At 38.4% G+C, this 24557-nt stretch overlaps 1 protein-coding gene across 10 annotated transcripts in view; it reads right to left on the bottom strand.

Annotated features, from left to right (window-relative positions):
- Positions 1-24557, bottom strand: part of LOC135099770 (glycerol-3-phosphate dehydrogenase, mitochondrial-like) — a 166368-nt gene that overhangs the window by 131382 nt on the left and 10429 nt on the right. For 8 of the 10 annotated variants that reach the window (XM_064002288.1, XM_064002292.1, XM_064002289.1 and 5 more), the window contains exon 2: positions 5331-5452. Coding sequence is in view for 9 of the 10 variants with exons in the window: in XM_064002282.1 (XP_063858352.1) it covers positions 5331-5452 (122 nt within the window). In the remaining variant the exon portion in view is untranslated. Of the gene's footprint in view, positions 1-5330; positions 5453-10253; positions 10278-18392; positions 18524-24557 lie in introns of those variants that run through there. The other 2 variants (XM_064002287.1, XM_064002290.1) reach the window with 2 other exon arrangements.

The raw sequence follows: 24557 nt of genomic DNA, 5'->3' as shown, positions 1-24557 counted from the left end.
AAGATTCGCAAGTGATTTGCATTCCTTTTTCAAGATCACAAGAGAGAGAGTGCACTATCACCTTGGTAATGGTCACTGATAGCGCACTCTCTCTCTCTCTCTCTCTCTCTCTCTCTCTCTCTCTCTCTCTCTCTCTCTCTCTTACCAATAGTTAAGTAATAACTTTACTTTAATAACATAGCTTCCTGCAATAATGATACAAAACATAAGGATATTGGCATTAGCAATGCCGTACGACAGTTTGGGCTGGCTGGTGTGGCACGTGTTGATAAGAGAAAACTTGTGGCCACCGCAATAAAGGTTCTTTTTTTTTTAGTCATTTATGGAAACCTTAATGTGTGTAACACAATTTTTTTTTTTTTAGTAACAATAATGTACACTAATGATTTGGATTAAAATTAACTATCATTATCAATAGTTGCCTGTTCAAACATCTGATATGTACCGAAAGAGATAGTGATGGCGATAGCATGGCTGATGAAGTATACACTGCTACGAATATGAATAATGGATGTTAGCTGCACGCACGATAGAGATACAATCACATCAATGTTATTTTCAAGATGTACAGGAAATTATAGAACAGGATACATTATTAACTCCATTTCACAGTGGTTGGGGCTTGGCACCTTGTCGCACACAGCTATTCATATTATATATATATATATATATATATATATATATATATATATATATATATATATATATATATATATATATATATATATATATATATATATATATATATATATATATATGCAGTTATCCCATCCTCTCCGTTGGGCTCCATCCGATCATATTCTCAAATCTTTTCTAAAGGTTCCAATCACTCCTCAGGATCGCCCAAAGCGGAGGTGCCTCTGGTGTTTTGCCTCTGCTAATTGGGGGGACCTGAGGAGGTATTATGCAGATTTTCTTTGGAATGACTACTGTTTCCGTGTCAGGGACCCATCTCTGTGCTGAGCACATAATGGAGATGATAGTGTCTGGCATGGAGGCGTACATTCCTCAATCTTTCTCTCGACCTAAACCTTCCAAACTTTGGTTTAACACAGCCTGTTCTCGCGCTATACATGATAGAGAGGTGGCCCACATTACCAGAATCTCATGCACTTTATATTTCTGCTCGTAACCATGCGAAGTCCATTCGCCAACTACCAAAAAAAAAAAAAACTCCTTCATTAATAGAAACTGTCAAAATCTTTCAAGATACAACTCCTCTTGTGACTTCTGGCACCTAACGAAAAACATCTCCAATAACTTTGCTTCTTTTTTCCTTCCTTTACCAGATGGCACCACTGCTATCACATCTATTTCTAAAGTTGAACTTTTCACTCAAACCTTTGCTAAAAACTCTACCTTGGATGATTCAGGGCTTGTTTCTCTCTCTCCTCCACCCCCTGACGACTTCATCCTACCTACTGAACTTCTTCGCAATGATGTTTTCCATGCCCTCGATGGCCTAAACCCTTGGAAGGGTTATGGAGCTGACGGGGTCCCTCCTATTGTCCTCCGAAACTGCACCTCCATGCTTGCACCTTGCCTAGTCAAACACTTTCAACTCTGTCTGTCAAAATCTACCCTTCCTTTTTGCTGGAAGTTTGCCTACATTCAGCCTGTTTCTAAAAAGGGTGACCGTTCTAATCCTTCAAACTACCATCCTATTGTTTCAATCTCCTGCCTATTTATTGAATCTATCCTCAGAAGGAAGATGCTTAAACATCCATCACTTCACAACCTTCTATCCGATCATATGAGTTCCATCAAGGCCTCTGTACTGGTGATCTTCTGGCTTTCCTTACTGAGTCTTGGTCATCGTGTTTTAAAGATTTTGGTGAAACTTTTGCTGTTGCCTTAGATATATCAAAAGTTTTTGATAGAGTCTGGCACAAAGCTTTGATTTCCAAACTACCCTTCTACAGTTTCTATCCTCCTCTCTGTTTCCTTTCTGACTGTTCTGTTGCTGCTGTGGTAGAGAGTCACTGTTCTTCTCCTAAATCTACTAACATTGGTGTTCCTAAGAGTTCTGTCCTGACACCCACTCTCTTCCTGTTATTCATCAATGATCTAAACCAAAGTTCTTGTCCTATTCATTACTACGCTGATGATACCACCCTGCACCTTTCCATGTCTTTTCGTTGACGTCTAACCCTTCAGGAAGTAAAGGGTTCATGCAGGGAAGCCACAGAACGCCTGAGTTCTGATCCCTAAAATTTCTGATTGGGGCAGAGCAAACTTGGTGTTGTTCAATGCCTCATAAACTCAATTCCTCCATCTATCAACTCAACACAACGTTCCAGACAACTATCTCTTCTTCAATGACACTCAACTGTCCCTTTCTTCTACACTGAACATTTTTGGTCTGCCCCTTACTTATAATCTAAACTGGAAATTTCACATCTCATCTGTAGCTAAAACAGCTTCTATGAAATTAGGTGTTCTGAGACATCGCCAGTTTTTCTTACCCTTCCAGCTGCTAACTCTGTACAGGGGCTTTATCTGTCCCAGTATGGAGTATGCTTCACATGTCTGGGGGTTCCATTCATACTGTTCTTCTAGACAGGGTGGAATCAAAAGCTTTTCGTCTCATCAACTCCTCTCCTCTAACTGACTGTCTTCAGCCTCTCATTGCTGCAGTGTTGCATCTCTTGCTATCTTCTACCGCTATTTTCCTGCTAACTGCTCTTCTGATCTTGCTAACTTCTGCCTCCTCTTCTCCCGTGGCCTTGCTGTACAAGGCTTTCTTCTTTCTCTCACCCTATTCTGTCCATCTCTGTAATGCAAGAGTTAACCAGTACTCTCAATCATTGATTCCTTTCTCCGGTAAACTCTGGAACTCCCTGCCTGCTTCTGTATTTCCACCTTCCCATGACTTGAATTCCTTCAAGAGCGAGGTTTCAAGACACTTATCCTTCAATTTTTGACTTGTGCTTTGGACCCTATTCGAGGACTGGCATCTTAGTAGGCCTTTTTTTTTTTTTATTGGATTTTGTTGCCCTTGGCTGGTGTCCCTACTACATAAGAAAAATTATGTATATATATATATATATATATATATATATATATATATATATATATATATATATATATATATATATATATATATATATATATAGATAGATAGATAGATAGATAGATAGATAGATAGATAGATAGATAGATAGATAGATAGATAGATAGATAGATAGATACATACATACATACATACATACATAGTTACACACACACACACACACACACACACACACACACACACACACGCATATTGTATTCGAATATGAATACCTAATACAAATGCATGTACTTCATTCCTTCTTACTTGCACAGTTTAATACTTTGTGACTTCCTTTTTCATCAAGAGAAATATTGAAAAAAGTGAAAAAGGCCCCTTTCACTCGACACCACCGATGGCCGCCACCGTCCATCTGTTTGTAGTGGGAGTCTTTCATACGACGCCACCGCAGTGGAGTGGGCAGGTAATGCCTACGACGATGGCCCGCTCTTTTAACTTGCGGTTACTCCTTTCACACTCTGGTGGTGGTGTTGTGTGAAAGGGATCTTATTAAAGATACCACAGATAATATCGACGTTGCTCGCATTTCAGGAGCTGAGAGCATCAAAACAAACTTGCAGATTGAATGGTTTCTGACTGTGGCAAAACAGAATTTAATCACTTGGAAATGGAAAGTGACACGGTACCGTGTATAGTTTTTTTTTTTTTTTTTATTTGATATATTAGATGTACATTGATACATAAAATTGTAGGTAAACTGTAAAGAATGTAGAAAAAACCTCTTGAAACTGTGGTTGACATTTTTTCATCGAGGAATAAGATAAATGTGGTCCAAACAGATAACTGGTTTAAAAGGAAATAGTATTGTTACAATAAAATCAAATCCTCTGAATGATGAATCTGTGATTTCCTCTGTGATGAAATTTGGTAGGGGGATCTCCCTTGATACAGGGAGTGACATAAGCTTAATTACTTCCAACCCAAAAGACAGAATGTAAAGGCCATGTATCTAAATGGGATGGTCAAATGAATTAAATTCTGCTGTTTCTGGAGTTAGTTCATCATATGATCAAAAACTTAGAGGAAGAAACAAAAACCTGGTGGATTAAAAAAGAGCATCATGTAATCAATATACAAATTACCAAACTACCACAAAGGTTGTGTGATACAATCTTAGGTATAAGGTAAAGACCATATGAGCACACAGTTTCTACATTCCATTAGATGTGTATTTAAAAACATCACTTTTTTGAACTTCAATATATATATATATATATATATATATATATATATATATATATATATATATATATATATATATATATATATATATATATATATATATATATATATATATATATAATACCGCAACCCATTTCTGCCATTTCTGATGGTGGCGCCAAGCACTCATTGTTAGCTTGGATTATATATATATATATATATATATATATATATATATATATATATATATATATATATATATATATATATATATATATATATATATATATATATATATATAATCTTTAGGTGCGTATTTTATTTTTTGAGGCTGGACATTTGCAAACACCTAAATAAAATTAGGAAGCAAATGGGATTGATTTATCATATCGAAAAGGAAACCTCTAATTCATTTGTTCTATCAATTTACATTGAAGGAGATGAAAGGTAAGGATGAAGGTAAGGAGCTTATGTTTTTGAAAAGAAATGCAGAACATGCCCATAGCTAAAGTGTAGCAGCTGTAGAAATGTATTAGTAAAAATCGTGAGTGAGCATCAGAGCTCTGTTGACCTTATGCAATAAAACACACTGTCGGTCTGTCTGTGTGTGGGTGTGTCCGTTTTTCACGGAAAAAAAAAAAAACATTGTACTCATTGTGATGAAATTTGGTAGGGGGATCCCCCTTGATACAGGGAGTAACATAAGCTACGTCTTAAGTACTTCCAACCCAAAACCGTTAACCGTAACCCAATTTTTGATGGTGGCGCCAAGTATTCATTGTTAGCATGGATTTTTGATGGTGGGGAGAGGTATAAATGGAGCATTCATAGTCAGCTTGGAGTTGAATCCCATCAACCGGAAGTATATTTTAGGTTCATTATAAAGTAAAGTTTGTTTGGTTAATAGCTTTGCCAAACAAACAACAGACTTATGGTGATAAACCGTGCTTTGGAGAGCCAAATTTTACCCGGGTAACGCCGGGTAATTCTGCTAGGTAAATAATATGCTCAAATACAAAAAGAAAAAATAATAACTTCCGTACTTTAACTGAGGAAAGTTATGCATATAAGATGGCAAGGGATGTCAGAGTCTTACCTTTGTGTGTTGATCATCATCGTATATGTAGGAGGCAGCGAGGGCACCCACACCAACTATGCCCGCACCCAGCCCCACAATGCGAGCCATAGTCCTTGTTCGGGTTCCTGCCATCACCCAAGCTGTAAAAGGACATGAAGAGTTCTTTAGTGACACGCTGTCTGCTCGTTCAGCTTTGGAACGCTTCTACATTTCTTGTCACTGGCATGTATGTGTTGCATTGTGCTTTAACTTTAGTAACAAGTTGTATTATGAATGTACAGTGCTTCTGCAGTATTTAATGTTTATTATGATGATAATAGCAATAGTAATATTAATTTTGGTAACAATATTAACGATAATGATGATAATAATAATAATAATAATAGTAATAATAATAATGATGGTAATAATAATAATAATAATAATAATAATAATAATAATAATAATAATAATAATAATAATAATTATTATTATTATTATTATTATTATTATTATTATTATTATTATTATTATTATTATTACTATAAATAATTCACCCATAAGCTTATATCTTTATTCTTATTATCTTTTGTTACTTTCCATTATATTTATTTTTGTATGTATGTATTTCTTTTATTCTTTTTTTTATTGTTTACCATCAATCAGTTTATCTGTATTATTTATTTATTTACTATTTACTTAATATTTATTTATTTATTTATTTTTTACTTATTTATTTTTTTTCTTTTTTATGTATGTATACACGCCATTGTATACTAACCGTGTCTCACCATCTTACTCTATTTTCAGATTATTATTATTATTATTATTATTATTATTATTATTATTATTATTATTATTATCTTATAAATTTTGACATGTTTGGAATTAATCTGACACTCACTTTCCCAAGATAACTTCTCTCTCTCTCTCTCTCTCTCTCTCTCTCTCTCTCTCTCTCTCTCTCTCTCTCTCTCTCTCTCTCTCTCTCTCTCTCTCTCTCTCTCATTATGACATATAAAAGGAGAGTTCGTAGGCAAGGGGGTAGCAGATGAACGATTAACATAATGCATAAAAACCTTAAAGAAAAAAAATACACAAAATATCTTCAGTGCAAAAAAAAAAAAAAATAATAATAATAATAATAATGATAATAATAATAAAATAATAATAATAATAATCTTGAGGCGGCAATATTGAGTATAATGTACACACCACCATATTCCTAGTATTGGTAAACCACAGTACTTGCTCTTTATGTATTCAATGTGTAGCCTGATTCTGCACTACAAACATGATCATTAAGAGCACCACAAAACTATATAAGCTTTATTGTTGTTGTTGTTGTATTTATACAGGATGTAACGCGAGTTTCTGCAAATACTGAAAGAGGTGAAAGAACGTGTAATTCTAAATAGAAAATGTTCTATACACATATGCATTTTAAGGTTTTGTTTACCTGTCAGAGGAGTTGAAACTGTATGGGACTCAAGGGTGTGCTCTGCGTGTAGCTATGAGGTGACAGACAGACAGTTGCACTGTCACAGCCTCGGAGGTGCCACTTGGTCAAATTACAAATGGTTTAATCTTATTTTTTGCCAGCTGTGGAATATTACAGTATCTTAAAAAGCTTGTAATTTATTGATAAGCATTGCACGACATTATTGCGGTGATTAAAAGTACTCCTGTAAAATGCTATATGGCATCATCGAAGCGAAGGAAGAGGGGGGAAGCAAGTCCAGGCGACCTTGAAAACAGCTGAGTGATGATGCCATGTAGCATTTTACAGAACTTCAAATCACCCCAATAATGTTGTTGTGTAATGCTTATCAGTAAATATCATGCTTTTTAATACCATTTGTCTTGTTATAAGATACTGTAATATTCCACAGCTTGCAAAAGAATAAGATTAAACTATTCGTAATTTGACCAAGTGGCACCTCCGAGGCAGCAACAATGCAACCGTCTGTCGGTCACCTCGTAGCTACAGGCATAGCACACCTACGAGTTCCATACATTTTCAACTCCTTTGATGGATAAACAAAGCCTTAAAATGCATATGTGTATAGAACATTTTCTACTTAGAATTACACATTCTTTCACCTTTTTCAGTATTTGCAGAAACTCGCGTTACACCCTGTATATCATTATTGTTGTTATTATTATTGTTATTACTATTATTATTATTATTATTATTATTATTATTATATTCTCGGACCATTCTTTGAATTCTCAGTTAAACTCCTGATATGTACCACATTAATTTATGTGAAAGATTTAAAGAAAAACCAAACCACCATTAATTATTAGGTTCCCTGGGTGTTGTGCCTCCACCACGCGCTTATATGAGGGGAGGATGCGAGTCTGCAGGACGTGACTTCAAACCTATGGCTACTTGGCAATAACTGCTGCTGCAATTGCCACCACATCATTATCATGTGTCAAGTAAACACTACTTGTTTACCCTATACTTATTAATAAAAAATAAATAAATAAATACTTAGCTTATAAATAAATACCGAAATAACATTTATTGGTTAGCGGAAGAAATAGCAGGAGGCAGAAGTCACTTAGTCACCTACCGAAACGGTAATTACTTCTATTGAGGTCTTAAGCACAGGGAGTGCTGTGAACTTATCACTGACACAGCTGTGACCTCACTGAATGTTTCCCTTTTTGTCTCAACACAATGAGGCAGCCACAACCTGCCCTCTAAAGACAATTCGCTTCCTTCACACAACTCTACATTCACCATAGACATTATGACCGTCGGATCCGGCCACCAGAATCATAAGCAAATCTCACTGCGTACGGAGTGATCGTACGACCAAAGTGGGGTGGAGTCACAGGCCGGATCGGAGCCTGCCACCACCAGGTAAAGTATTTTACTTTATTTATTTATTAACTTTTTTATTTATTTATTTATTTATTTTTTTTTTATTTTTTTGTCAATACTGTGTCAAGTGGCCATTGCATCCTTTTCTTGAAATTTCTCTAATAAAATGTCATATGCTGCATTCCTTTTATTTTTGTCGCTACACTCTTTACTTTTCACCTTTCATAGACAAGTTTGTTCTTTATAAAATTCAATGAAATCGACCGAAAACTCCTTATCTGCGGATGTCGCCGTTATCTTCATGCTGTGAATGTTGCTTCAGAACTGAAGTAGATCGTACGACAATGCCAGCAGCCTGTATCTTAGACTCCAGACTTATAGTCATTACCTAGCCTTCAGAAACACATGTTATGACCCCAATTCCCAGCCCCTTCACCAAGCTGCAGCACCTGGACTAGCTTCACTGAGCCACCTCTTACGTGGACTCGGTGTAGGGCTCACGGACAGGTGTACAGGGTCCCTTGTAACTCCTGCACCCTATTCACAACAGTCGTAACTCCATGTCACACTAAGCTGAGGTCACCAGACTGTTTTACCGACCCACAGACAAGGGAAATACACCAAACAACACTTAACACCCCACAGCTGCAGGGAATCGACAACCACGACTAGGAAAAAACAGTTAACATACAATAACACGTATATGGTCTAGGTATAATACCCCATTGGGCTGGATTCCAGCCCAATGGGGTATTATACCAGCCCAATGGCGTGACAGCCCTCCCACTGCACAACAGAATGTTACAGCCTCAAGCCGAGTAGTATCATTTACTGCCTCTTGGACAACAGGCCTTGTCAGGACCTGAGGAGGGAGTAAAGTTTATATGGCTAATTACATAGATCCTCTGCTGCTGAACTGCATCAGCCCACAGTAGCATTTAAGACAAACAGGGACACTAACAAGAGACACCGGAAACTACAGCAAAAACCCACTAACACACAAGAGGGGTCAGTCACCACTCACTGTGCCAGCTCAACCTGTACTCTCACACAGGCAAGGAGTCACTTCTTTGGGTATAGTGTGTAATTCACAACTACCCTTACTGGCAGACTACTATGGAGAGTCCTAGTCTATATAAGTAAACTGGGGTGTATGGCCAGTAATGACTCGCTTATCCCCATAAGGCAAACTGACCCAGATAAGTTTATCCCGCCTAAGTCTCCTTCAAATATTAGAGCACGTCTCAGCATGTCTGCTCCTTCCTACTGCTGGGTAGTGACTACTAAGGCTGGGTGGGATCTGGTTCCGGAATTGGTTCCAGCGGTTCCACTAGGCCTTGCTTGGAATCGGTTGGTCAGATAGTACAAACATCAGAGCATAGAGAACGGAGGTGTACATCTCACTTATTAAACCTAAATTTCACGTAAAACAATAGCATCCAAGTGGAATTAAACAGCTCCAGTGTGGACGCACATGGAGATGTCGTCTGACATTGTATGTTTGATGTGTAAAGATAAGCTTAAGTACAGTGGAAGTACATCGAACATGATGAAACACCTGCGCACCAAACATCCCATTGAATATGCAGAGTTCAAGGAGGATGCAGATATGGAATTGCTGCCAAACACCCCAGACCATCCACCTCTGCTCAACCAACACTGATCGAGGGCATCACTAGGGCTCAGCCCTATAAGAATGACTCGAATAAAAAGAAGGAACTTGACAATCTGGTTGCCAGGATGACAGTGAAAGACTTACAACAACTATCTATTGTTGAAGGGCTCAAAAGATTAGTAAATGGACTCAACCCCAGATATGACTTGCCAAGCCCAAGAGAGATAGGTAGGACTCTCTTACCTTTTATTTACAATAGAGAGGTAGAGAGCCCATCAAAAGCTGGAGGAAGCTAAACATATTAATTTAACAACAGACATATGGACATCGTGACAAACAAAAGCATTCATCACAGTGACAGGCAATATCCAATCTATCCCAGACCCTCGGTCTCTCAGGAACGGGAGTTGGTAATAATCTCTGCCAGTATTCTAGATGAGTCCTGGAACCGCTACACACTAATGGTAACCGTCTGAACAGCACGCTGGCAGCTCTAAGACATGGTACTCACCACGCGTGCTCTACGCTATTCCCCAGGGAACCGATTCCAGAATCAGCTCGCCTGGTAACCGTCTGTGCAGCGCGACGGCGGCTCCAACACTCTGGTACAAGCCCTGCGCGCTCTACACGATTCTCCACGGAACTGGTTCCGGAACTGGTTCCGGAACCGATTCCGACGGATCCGCCAGCCCAAGGAATCGATTCCGTGAATACTTAAGTTATCGGTTCCTGCCCACCACCAGTGACTGGTGAGAAAGCGCTCCAACCACCTTCCATCGCTGCTGCTAAGGGGAGGGCATACATGGAAGGAAGGTAAGAAGGTCGGGGGGGTGCGACACACACACACACACACACACACACACACACACACACACACACACACACACACATATGCACGCACGCACGCACGCGCGCGCCCGCGCGTGCCTACACCCGCTCCCCACGCGGTCTTTACTTGAATAAAACATTTTACTTTCAAAAACTTTACTGACTAAAACAAAGAGGGCTAAATGAATACTGATAGTTTCTTTGTTAAGGGGAATTCTTTCACTAAATATTGGGTGAGTCTCAAATTAAATGGATAAAGGAAAGTAAGGAAATTTAAATGGGTAACATGAGTAATTGCGTGGATGAATATGTTAGGAGATGCAGGTTGAGTACGTACGTGACCAGCAGGACGCGTCTAAGTGTCATCCCTGGCTTCTCTCTCTCTCTCTCTCTCTCTCTCTCTCTCTCTCTCTCTCTCTCTCTCTCTCTCTCTCATGCGTTCTTACTACTTTCATTTTATGTTGTTTTATCTTGCTGCACATTACACACATAATAATATTGACTTAAGCATAGCACTAAAAAATAATGAGTTTACGTTGCATGGGCACATTTTTGTCTTTGAGTATATGATATAATGCATTAAAGTTTGCATTGTATTTTTCAATTCTTCTATTATATTCAGTCTCATTTAAATTCCATTTGTTTATATTGATACCTAGGTACACATTTTTTTTTTTTGTTTCTTTCAATCTTTCTCTGTTTCAATGGATAATTACCTCTTCTAATACTCTACCTACTCCCATCACCTCAGTTTTTATTGTACTTATTTTCTTTTAATTTTCTTCCATTCCTTCTTGCCATCAATCCACTGTATTCTGGAAACCACCGGAAGAATCCACCACCACAGCAACATCATCAGCATAGACAAATTTTTCTTCTCTTGTGTGCTGTATATAGTCCCTGAGACATTTGCCAATGAAGACGATAAACAGTACTGGCGACAGCACTCCTCCCTGCCGCACTCCACTCCTCACTTCAAACTATCCACCATCCAAGTCACCACATTTGACTCGGATGTCTTACATGTTTTTCAGAACTTGTTAACTTTAGGTTTATACCATAATAAAGATCTTCCAGAACATACCATAATAATTTCTTTCTGTTTATTCTGTCAAAATGTTTTTTTTCTTTTTTCTTTATCTATAAAACCGATATATTTACTTCTGTCCAACTACCATTTATTTTATTACTATTATTATTATTATTATTATTATTATTATTATTTTATTTTATTTTTTTTTATGTAGGAGGGACTTCGGACAAGGGCAACAAAAATCCAATAAAAAGAAAGCCTACTGAGAAGACGATCCCCGCATAGAGTTCGAAGCGGTAGTCAAAAGTTGAAGGATAAGTGTCTTGAAGGAATTTAAGTCATAGGAAGGTGGAAATACAAAAGCAGGCAGAGAGTTCCAGAGTTTACCAGATAAAGGAATCAATGATTGAGAATACTGGTTAACTTTTGCATTAGAGAGGTGGACAGAATAGGGGTGAGAGAAAGAAGAAAGTCTTGTGCAGCGAGGCCGTGAGAGGAGAGGAGGCAAGCAGTTCGTTAGATCAGAAGAGCAGTTAGCATGAAAATAGCGGTAGAAGATAGCTAGAGATGCAACACTGTGACGATGAGAAAGAGTCTGAAGACAGTCAGTTAGAGGAGAGGAGCTGATGAGCCGAAAAGCTTTTGATTCCACCCTCTCTAAAAGAGCGGTATGAGTAGAACACCCCCATACATGTGAAGCATATTCCATACATGAAAGGATAAGGTCCTTTGGAAATCAAAGCTTTGTGCCAGACTTTATCAAAAGCTTTTGATATGTCTATAAGGCTACAGCAAAAGTTTCACCAAAATCTCTAAAAGAGGATGACCAAGACTCAGTAAGGAAAGCCAGATCACCAGTACAACGGCCATGACGGAACCCATACTGGCGATCAGATCGAAGATTGTGAAGTGATAGATGTTTAAGAATCTTCTTGTTGAGAATGGATTAAAAAACTTTAGATAGGCAGGAAATTAAGGCAGGACGGTTGTTTGAGGAATTAAAACGGTCACTCTTTTTAAGAACTGGCTAAATGTAGGCAAACTTCCAGCACGAAGGAAAGGTAGACGTTGACAGACAGAGTTGAAAGAGTTTGACTAGGCAAGGTACAAACACGGAGGCGCAGTTTAAGAGAACAATAGGAGGGACCCCATCAGGTACATAAGCTTTCCGAGGGTTTAGATCAGCGAGGGCACGCAAAACATCATTACGAAGAATTTTAATAGGTAGCATAAACTAGTCAGAAGGTGGAAGAGAGAGAGGAACAAGCCCTGAATCGCCCAAGGTAGAGTTTTTTTTTAGCAAAGTTTCAGCGAAGAGTTCAGCTTTAGAGATAGATGTGATAGCAGTGGTGCCATCTGGTTGAAATAAAGGAAAGAAGAAGAAGCAAAGTTATTGGAAATATTTTTGGCTAGATGCCAGAAGTCACGAGGGAAGTTAGATCTTGAACGATTTTGACACTTTATTAATGAAAGAGTTTTTGGCTAGTTGGAAAACAGACTTGGCATGGTTCCGGGCAGAAATATAAGGCGCATGAGATTCTGGTGATGTAAGGCTCAAGTACCTATTGTGGGCCACCTCTCTATCATGTATAGCTTGAGAACAAGCTGTGTTAAACCAAAGTTTGGAAGGTTTTAGGTCGAGAAAAAGAGTGAGGAATGTACGCCTCTATGCCAAACACTATCACCTCTGTTATGCGCTCGGCACACAGAGACAGAGACAGAGGGACAGAGTTCCTGAACTGGAGGTGACTGAGGATAATACAATTTTTCGGCAATAATGGAGAGATGATAGAAAAAAAAAAGTGAAGAATTCCGGAAACTAAAAAAAAAAAAAACATTGCGGTTCTTGGCATTAGGATTAGTCTTAACATATAAATTTGTAAAGTAAACCTATTATAATTCAATAATAAAGTTAAATTGAACAACAATAAACATTAAAAATTGTTAACAGTAATAGAAAAGTATAAATATTCAAGTGTGTGGCAAGCAAAGGGTATTTTGACAGGTATGCTCCAGGGCAGTTACTTAGCAACCTTGTTCACGACGTGTGTTCAGAACGTGTGTCATTCATTACCTGAGCCTGCCTCCATTTCGCATGTTTAGTTTCTCTGAGAGCATCAGCTGACACTAAAGCCTAGTTTTAATGTATATCAATATTAACAACATATTGTGAAAGGGTTAACACGCTTAATATAGCGTGTTAAATTGGTAACAAGCTGAAAAAGTTTAGAAACCACTGCTCTAGTACCATCTTAATGGAAAGGTAAGGTCAATTGTGCTCTTTCTAGGTTGCTCAACTTGTTCTCAACAGCTGTTCTAATTCTGTGTTCAATAACCCTTTAATAGAATTCATCCATATGGCAAAGCAGTGATATGCCTCTGTAACTAGCACGGTCTGTCCTATATATATATATATATATATATATATATATATATATATATATATATATATATATATATATATATATATATATATATATATATATATATATATATATATATATATATATATATATATATATATATATATATATATATATATATATATATATATATATATATATATATATATATATAACTTGCTTGTTGCCAGTCTTTCGGTAGCTTCGCTTCTCTGAAAGTTGCATTGAACAACCTTATCATTACATAAAAATTACATAATTAATTACATAATTCAGGGCTTGTTCCTCTCTCACCTGCCCCTATGGATATATTATGCCTGTTATAGTAATTATTCGTAATGATGCTTTCTGTGCACTCTTTGACCTTTATCCTTGGAAGGCTTCTGGTCCTGTTGGAGTTCCACCAATCGTTCTCTGTAACTGTGTTTCCCTGCTCGCTCCTTGCCTGGTCGAGCTTTTTCCTCTCAGTTTGTCAGGATCCATTTTTCCTTCTCTCTGGGAGTTTCACCACATTCAATTTGTTCCTAAGGAGAGTGACTTCCAGTCCTTCAAATTACTGGCCTATAGCTTTAATTTTCTATCTTTCTAAAGTTTTTGAGTCTGTCCTCAACAAAAGATTAACCTCTCTCTAAAACAGCTTCCATATTTTTCAGTCATTTTTGTATAACTACACAATATAAAGTTAAGGACGAAGCACTGAAAACCTATCTTGGGAACTTTAAGAGGAAGTAGGATCTACATACACAAATATGGATAATGCATGTATATATTGTTCACATACTCGTACACAAATACATACGTACACACACACTCTCTCTCTCTCTCTCTCTCTCTCTCTCTCTCTCTCTCTCTCTCTCTCTCTCTCTCTCTCTCTCTCTCTCTCTCTCTCTCTCTCTCCTTGCCAGCCAGGCTGCTCCGTTCATACTTAATTACTTATGCAGTATTACACATAGTACATATATACAGTGGTATTACAGACTTTTACATATTTACATGATGCATACATAGTCACTTTGCAAAATTCTCTCCTTCCTTCTCTCCGTTCGCAAAACTCTTGACACATTAGGCTGTGTAAATTTGAAAGGAAATGAATAAACGGTGTAATTTTAGTACATAATTAAGTAAACATGCATTTGTTAATTTTCCTCAACTTTCCAAGCTCTGTACTCTGTAGTCTGTAATATCCACCACATCCTCTTTGTGTGTGGTGCGGATGCAGATGTAGATGTGCATATTTATTTCATCACATATGCAAATACGGATACGGATGCGGATGCGGTTGCTTAATGTATAAAAATGAGGATGCGGATGCGGATGTTAAAAATTATGCTGGTGTTCCGCGGATGCGGATGCGAATGCAGACATCCGACACATATCTAATATATATATATATATATATATATATATATATATATATATATATATATATATATATATATATATATATATATATATATATATATATCTTTATCTTGTCCTATCGCTCCAATCCCTCCTCAGGATTCCCCTAAGCGAAGGTGCCTCTGGCGTTTTGCCTCTGCTAGTTGGGGGGACCTGAGGAGGTATTTTGCTGATTTTCCTTGGAATGACTACTGTTTCCGTGTCAGAGACCCGTTTTTGTGTGCTGAGCGCATAACACAGGTGATAGTGTCTGGCATGGAGGCGTACATTCCTCACTCTTTTTCTCGTTCTAAACCTTCTAAACCTTGGTTTAACACAGCTTGTTCTCGTGCTATACATGATAGAGAGGTGGGCCACAAAAGGTACTTCAGCTTTCCATCACCAGAATCTCATGCACTTTATATTTCAGCCCAGAACCATGCCAAGTCTGTTCTCCAACTAGCCAAAAACTCCTTCATTAACAGAAAATGTCAAAACCTTTCAAGATCTAACTCCCCTCGTGATTTCTGGCATCTAGCCAAAAATATCTCCAATAACTTTGCTTCTTCTTCTTTCCCTCCTCTATTTCAACCAGATGGCACCACTGCTATCACATCTATTTCTAAAGCTGAACTCTTCGCTCAAACCTTTGCTAAAAACTCTACCTTGAACGATTCTGGGCTTATTCCTCCCTCTCCTCCACCCTCTGACTACTTCATGCCACATATTAAAATTCTTTGCAATGATGTTTTCCATGCCCTCGCTGGCCTAAACCCTCGGAAGGCTTATGGACCTGATGGGGTCTCTCCTATTGTTCTCCGAAACTGTGCCTTCGTGCTTGCACCTTGCCTAGTCAAACTCTTTCAGCTCTGTCTGTCAACATCTACCTTTCCTTCTTGCTGGAAGTTTGCCTACATTCAACCTGTTCCTAAAAAGGGTGACCGTTCTAATCCCTCAAACTACCGTCCTATTGCTTTAATTTCCTGCCTATCTAAAGTTTTTGAATCTATCCTCAACAGGAAGATTCTTAAACATCTATCGCTTCACAACCTTCTATCTGATCGCCAGTATGGGTTCCGTCAAGGCCACTCTACTGGTGATCTTCTGGCTTCCCTTACTGAGTCTTGGTCATCCTCTTTTAGAGATTTTGGTGAAACTTTTGCTGTTGCCTTGGACATATCAAAAGCTTTTGATAGAGTCTGGCACAAAGCTTTGATTTCCAAACTACCCTCCTACGGTTTCTATCCTTCTCTCTGTAACTTCATCTCAAGTTTCCTTCCTGACCGTTCTATTGCTGCTGTGGTAGACGGTCACTGTTCTTCTCCTAAATCTATTAACAGTGGTGTTCCTCAGGGCTCTGTCCTGTCACCCACTCTCTTCTTATTATTCATTAATGATCTTCTAAACCAAACTTCTTGTCCTATCCACTTCTACGCTGATGATACCACCCTGCACTTTTCCACGTCTTTTCATAGACGTCCAACCCTTCAGGAGGTAAACATATCACGCAGGGAAGCCACAGAACGCTTGACTTCTGATCTTTCTAAAATTTCTGATTGGTGCAGAGCAAACTTGGTATCGTTCAATGCCTCAAAAACTCAATTCCTCCATCTATCAACTCGACACAACCTTCCAGACAATTATCCCCTCTTCTTCAATGACACTCAACTGTCCCCCTCTTCTACACTGAACATCCTCGGTCTGTCCTTTACTTATAATCTGAACTGGAAACTTCACATCTCATCTCTAGCTAAAACAGCTTCTATGAAGTTAGGTGTTCTGAGACATCTCCGCCAGTTTTTCTCACCCCCTCCAGCTGCTAACTCTGTACAAGGGCCTTATCCGTCCATGTATGGAGTATGCTTCACATGTCTGGGGGTGTTCCACTCATACTGCTCTTCTAGACAGGGTGGAATCAAAAGCTTTTCGTCTCATCAATTCCTCTCCTCTAACTGACTGTCTTCAGCCTCTCTCTCACCGCCGCAATGTTGCATATCTAGCTGTCTTCTACCGCTATTTTCATGCTAACTGCTCCTCTGATCTTGCTAACTGCATGCCTCCTCTCCTTCTGCGGCCCCGCTGCACAAGACTTTCTTCTTTCTCTCACCCCTATTCTGTCCACCTCTCTAACGCAAGAGTTAACCAGTATTCTCAATCATTCATCCCTTTCTCTGGTAAACTCTGGAACTCCCTGCCTGCTTCCGTATTTCCACCTTCCTATGACTTGAATTCCTTCAAGAGGGAAGTTTCAAGAGACTTATTCATCAATTTTTGACCACTGCTTTGACCCTTTTATGGGACTGGCATTTCAGTGGGCATCTTTTTTATTAGATTTTTGTTGCCCTTGGCCAGTGTCCTTCCTACATAAAAAAAAAAAAATACAATTTCTATTTTGCATAGCCTCTAACCACCAAATTCTGGGGGTGCACTCGTCCTCACTCCTCCCACACTCATTCGTCGCCGCTGAAGAGTCAAGGTCCGCGGGACTTGAAATCACTGGTTATTCAGGTCCCTATTCTCTTTTGAGCTACCGCAATGACCCCATTTTAAAAGTTTTCTCACGTGAGGCGATACAAGCCATGACTCATTACTGAAGGTGCAGGACTATACTAGAGTTGCGTATTTTTATTTATTTATTTATTTTATTTTCTTAATTTGGAAATATTTATTGTAGAACCTGGAATCTGCTCACGTTACTATTTATTTTCATAAGGCAAGCCTCAGAGTTTCACCATAAGACCTCCGGTAATATTACCAAAGTCTCTTATTACGTCACGTTAGGAGTCTCCACGGTCTGCGATACACACACACACACACACACACACACACACACACACACACACACACACACACACACACTTTAACTTCAGTGAATGATAACATCATATAAGTCATTTACATTGTACATGAATGATAAATAGCACATTATTATATGAATTATCTATGTTATAGTATTATCTACACGTTGATAAAGTAATAAATTCAAAGGGTGGACGTCAGGACTGACCTAGGCCACGTTCACTCATCCGTCGAACCTGCGGCAGCTCGTCATTGTAGCGAGACAATCACCAGCACAACCAGAGTGGAGTACCAGCTCACCACACACTACATGCACTCACCGACTGACAGCAAATGAGTCACTCGCTTAGAAGAGAAACCGAGGCGGGTAGAATACAGCAATAATTGTTCAAGGTGAAATTGTGCAACCTTCTCGAGATGTACGAGTACTTCAGAGTTGCAGGAAGACTAGTAGCCTATGGACACCTCTTCCAATACACTAGTACTTTATGGCAGCAGCACGACACACTGCCATGCCATCCTCAAAGTATCAACGGTAATATTCATCTCAGTATTATAGATAGTTGCTATGTGTAGGAACAGCTTCTACACCTGACCATTTAAGCCCTAATTTCCGCAGATGGCAATGAGTTGGCCTAGACATGCCAGCGACTGAGTAAAACTGTAACCACGAACAATTTGGATAAAGGTATGATCTTTATTTTTGGTGCATGTAAAAATAGGAATAAATAGCATTACAAATAACGCTGGCACCTGTTGAGTTAAGGAGCAAGTGGAGAAGGAAGAGGAGGAGCATGGATCCGAGAGAGAGGGATAGCTGGAGGGTAAGCTGGACCGCCCATCACCTTCAACCTTCGGCCGAACTCTTCATTTTAAGTTGTCATTAGGGCTCAGGCGATGACATCTACACCTCACCCAGTCATTGTTCCGTTATGTCAGTGACTTGGCTTACTAAAGTTAACATCTAAATATCTTCTAAATAAATAAGTAAATGAATAAATAAATAAAATCACCACGTACGTACATGCTTTACCACTTACATTACTTACCACATGGCCTTGACAGTGTGCCTGTGTGTGTGTGTGTGTGTGTGTGTGTGTGTGTGTGTGTGTGATCGCTCACCAGTCACCTCATCATCGTAAATTAACAACTTGCCTTTCTAACACCATAACATTCATTATTTTATCAACGTTTCAATTAAAAAAATGTGTAAAAAACCGTATGTGTGTATATCCTTTGCTCGTCTCCAGTGACAGTGCGTCACTGAAAGACACTTGGCAACCCAGCTCAGGCTGTCAGCTTAATTCATGTTCTGAGAATGTAACTACAGATTGCATTTGTGGTCCTGTGATACCGCAGTCTGTCCGCTCTGTCCTACACACGGCTTACTTATACTTCCTCATGACTCTCTCTCTCTCTCTCTCTCTCTCTCTCTCTCTCTCTCTCTCTCTCTCTCTCTCTCTCTCTCTCTAGCTAGAAAACCTTGACATGGAGTACCGCTGTACACACCTGGGTGTGCTGCAACACCTCACCCGCCCACCACAGCCAGTTGGCGAGACAATGGTCATGGTTCAAGTCTGCTTACAACTCTTGCCTCACCATAAGCGCTCCTTCCTGCCCAGACAAATTGCATCATCTCCAGCACCACAACATGCTGGTTTTGTGTCACCACAAAGCCACTTTCTTTTTGATGGTTTCCTACAACGAACGTAGCATGTATATCTTTCCATCGGTCAATATATATATATATATATATATATATATATATATATATATATATATATATATATATATATATATATATATATATATATATATATATATATATATATATATATATATATATATATATATATATATATATATATATATATATATATATATATATATATATATATATATATATATATATATATATATATATATATATATATATATATATATATATATATATATATATATATATATATATATATATATATATATATATATATATATATATATATATATATATATATATATATATATATATATTGATTCATGCGGCTATCAATCGATTTGTTTGGATATTTTAGTTATTTGTCTATTCATTATCTTGATTTATATTTATTTTATTTGTTTACTTATTGATTTGTTTGCTTTATCGCTTTGTATAATTTACCTATTATGATTTGCAATACAACTTGTTTGCTGCTTCCATGGTGGGATTAAGTATTTTGCAGAGTATTTTTTCACTCTCTCTCTCTCTCTCTCTCTCTCTCTCTCTCTCTCTCTCTCTCTCTCTCTCTCTCTCTCTCTCTCTCACACACACACTTAGAGCGAGGATTGCTGGGCCTTCGCTGGGACGCGAGGTCACTTTTTTTTTTTTTTGTTTGTTTGGAGCTATACATATTGCGCAAAACGAAGCCAGCTCATATTCAGTTTAACTCCCGGAACTCCAGAACGCGAGCTCCCTTCCATCTTCTTTACAACGGACGCCATCTGTTACTCTCCCTAATCCTCTCGTGCGGAGAGGTTTTTCATTGGCAGGCTAGTTAATATTTGTGCTGAAAATGAAAAATGTACAGGAAGAGGATTTGGCGAGAAAAGAGAGGTTAATAACACAGTGATACAGTAACTTTTTAAGGTTTAAGATTTTTTTTTTTTTTTCGTAGGGTATGTAAATCATATTTTACGCAGAATAAGCCAAATCTTAAGTTTGACGCACTCTGTGCCTATCTCATCGCCACCACCAGCCTGACATACTGTTGCATACAACCCTGCTTCCCCCATGCAGCCTCTATCATGAGTCAGGGCCGCCTCATACTTGTAGTTCATGCAATCCGTCTCGCATGTCCGTTTGCGGACGGAGTGTGTCATTAGTGACGTCACTCCGTCGACGAGAAAATAAATTGGAGCTGCCAAATATCCTTCCATAAGACAGAAGAGCGATGTTGCCACTTGGCAATAGCATATTTGGCAGCTCCGATGAATTTTCCCGTCGACGGAGTGACGTCACTGATGACACACTTCGTCAGATGGACGTGCGAAACTTGTAGCCTGGAGAGCTCCTCACAGACCCATTTCTGTCAAGCTCTGTTGACAAGCCTTTCAATCTCAATTCTCTGTCTCATATCTCGTCGTCCCTTCCTGCACCTGCCACCGTTTTGAATCCATTGGGTCTATCTGGGCTTATCTTTCTCTCTCGTACTTCTTTCTTTACTAAATTATTTTATCCATGAGGTCTGTAAATCATGGCTTGTTTTCTAATGTATGCTGATGCTTTTGTCTCGTGAATTTATTACCAATGTTAACTTATACATTGGTCTGTGTGCACAACTTGTTCTTCATTAACTTAACAAGCTCCCACACGTTACATCCACAAGTTACCAATGCTGCAATGTTACGTTCTTATGACCTTCATACAATTTTCTATCTTGACCCATGTTATTGTATTTGTCAATTACTTAGAAAATTTGACTTTCAGAGGTAGCAAAACGTTATTCTCGGCATTACCATTAAAGGTTAATTAATTAAACTCTATTAGTTTCTAAATAAAAAATACGTAAATACGTAATATTTAAGTTATCGTCCATCATTATCATCATTAATCGTTTATTTAACTATTTCATTATATTTATCTTTTTTTTGTTTTATCAGTTATTATTATTATTATTATTATTATTATTATTATTATTATTATTATTATTACTATTATCATCATTACTACATTTTTTATGTGGCAGGGGCATTATATACTGGCCGCCGTACAACCCAGGTCCTCCGCTTAATTATAAGACATAATTTTGCAATATCCTTAATAGTTTAGACCCCTTCTACATTCATAGATTCTTCTTGGACGTTGTTGGTAATGGTCTCACGTACTCTTGGATTTTAACACTATTAATATTCGTTAGATCTAAATATTAACGAAGAATTTCTCTCAAAATACCTAATATTATCAGTTCTGGCACATTTTCTCTTAATGAACAATGTTTTGTGACTGGGATTTTCACGTGACAGGCTCAGCAGAAACCGGAAATATGGTTATTTTCCAGTTGCCTTGTAAACCAAAGGATATTACTCTCCGTGCCTTCTTCAGCTACATAAATCAACATCTAATTTAACAATTCGTAGCTTACAATTTCATTTAATTTTCTTGTTCTAAAGTTTTAATGATTGCAAATGTATATACAAAATTTTATTTACGTAACCAAGAGCCAAGTAAATTTTTACATTCATAACCATTCCTTTAGGCTATAAAAAATATTTCACGTGATTATTATTATTTGGATGTTATTCTCTTCTCCAACTACCTTTTTTTTCTTTCCGATTTGCAATTTTGTCCCATGACACATGGACGAATAAGGTTCCTGTACAGAATTAGCAGCTTGGAGAGGAGAATGAGAAAAAACCGGCGGAGGCGACTCAGAACACCTGACTCCATAGAAACTGTTTTAAATATATATACATATATATATATATATATAGAGAGAGAGAGAGAGAGAGAGAGAGAGAGAGAGAGAGAGAGAGAGAGAGAGAGAGAGAGAGAGAGAGAGAGAGAGAGAGAGAGAGAGAGAGAGAGAGAGAGAGATATGAGGTGTGAAGTTTCCTGTTTAGAATATCAGTAAAGGATAGACCGAGGATGTTCAGTGTAGAAGGGGACAGTTGAGTGTCTTTGAAGAAGAGAGGATAGTTATCTGGAAGGTTGTGTGGAGTTGATAGAGGGAGGAATTGAGTTTTTGAGACTACTACTACTATTACTACTACTACTAGTACTACTACTACTACTACTACTACTACCACTACTACTATTACCACTACTATACTACTACTACTACTACTACTACTACTACTACTATCATTATTATTACTACTGCTGCTACTACTACTACAACTACTACTACTATTACTACTACTACTACTACTACTACTACTACTACTACTACTACTACTACTATAAGTATTATTACTACTGCTGCTGCTACTACTACTATTACTGCTACTACTACTACTACTAGTACTACTACTATTAGTAGTACTAGTAGTAGTAGTAGTAGTATATATATATATATATATATATATATATACGAGTATATATATATATATATATATATATATATATATATATATATATATATATATATATATATATATATATATATATATATATATATATATATATATATATATATATATATATATATATATATATATATATATATATATATATATATATATATATATTTTTTTTTTTTTTTTTTATGTAGAAGGTCTAGTGATCTAGGTGGAAGCCGCCAGGAATGTGAGAAGAGAAAACCGACAGGTAACCGTCAGCAGTTGCAAGTCCTTTAATCTCTTAACTCGCCAGAGATAGAGAAGAGAAAACCGACAGGTAACTGTCAGCAGTTGCAAGTCCTTTAATCTCTTAACTCTTTTTGTTCACCAGCTAAGGTTGTATTTATAGCCACTTGTTAGACTGGTTAAACTCTCTCTATCTCTGGCGAGTTAAGAGATTAAAGGACTTGCAACTGCTGACGGTTACCTGTCGGTTTTCTCTTCTCACATTCCTGGCGGCCTCCACCTAGATCACTAGAAATGGTGACCCCGGAGTGACCAGGCAGCAGGTGGAGTTGGCGCGGTGGGTCACGGCAGCAGGAGAGGGAAGGACCTGGTGGCGGTGGTGAGGCGGCAGGTGAGCGTGGCCTCAGTGGCCTGGGTGGCTGGCGAGGCGTGGTGAGTCACAGCTGCGAGAGAGGGTGGCTGGTGACTGGCGAGGCAGCGGCGGTGACCACGGTTGCTGGGCTGGGTGACGGTGTGTGTGTGTCACGTGGCGGCTGGCCGGGCTGGGTGGCGTCGGTGGGTCACGGCTGGGCCAGGCTGGGTGGCGGTTTGGCCGTGGTGGTCCGTGTCAGGCGGGGGCTGACCTGGGCGAGGTACCTATAGCTGTGGCGACGCTATAGTGCTAAAGAACCTGGGACACAGCATTGGTGGAGCTGGCCACTACGGTCTAACTCCGAGTCACCATTTCTAGTGATCTAGGTGGAAGCCGCCAGGAATGTGAGAAGAGAAAACCGACAGGTAACCGTCAGCAGTTGCAAGTCCTTTAATCTCTTAACTCGCCAGAGATAGAGAGAGTTTAACCAGTCTAACAAGTGGCTATAAATACAACCTTAGCTGGTGAACAAAAAGAGTTAAGAGATTAAAGGACTTGCAACTGCTGACAGTTACCTGTCGGTTTTCTCTTCTCTATCTCTGGCGAGTTAAGAGATTAAAGGACTTGCAACTGCTGACGGTTACCTGTCGGTTTTCTCTTCTCACATTCCTGGCGGCTTCCACCTAGATCACTAGAAATTGGTTGACTAGATTATTTGCTACATAACTTCCCCCGAGT

Source organism: Scylla paramamosain, chromosome 4 (assembly GCF_035594125.1).
Source record: "Scylla paramamosain isolate STU-SP2022 chromosome 4, ASM3559412v1, whole genome shotgun sequence".
Classification (NCBI taxonomy): domain Eukaryota; kingdom Metazoa; phylum Arthropoda; class Malacostraca; order Decapoda; family Portunidae; genus Scylla; species Scylla paramamosain.
The sequence above is the reverse complement of the archived record's forward strand: the minus strand, read 5'-3'. Positions and strand labels throughout refer to the sequence as shown.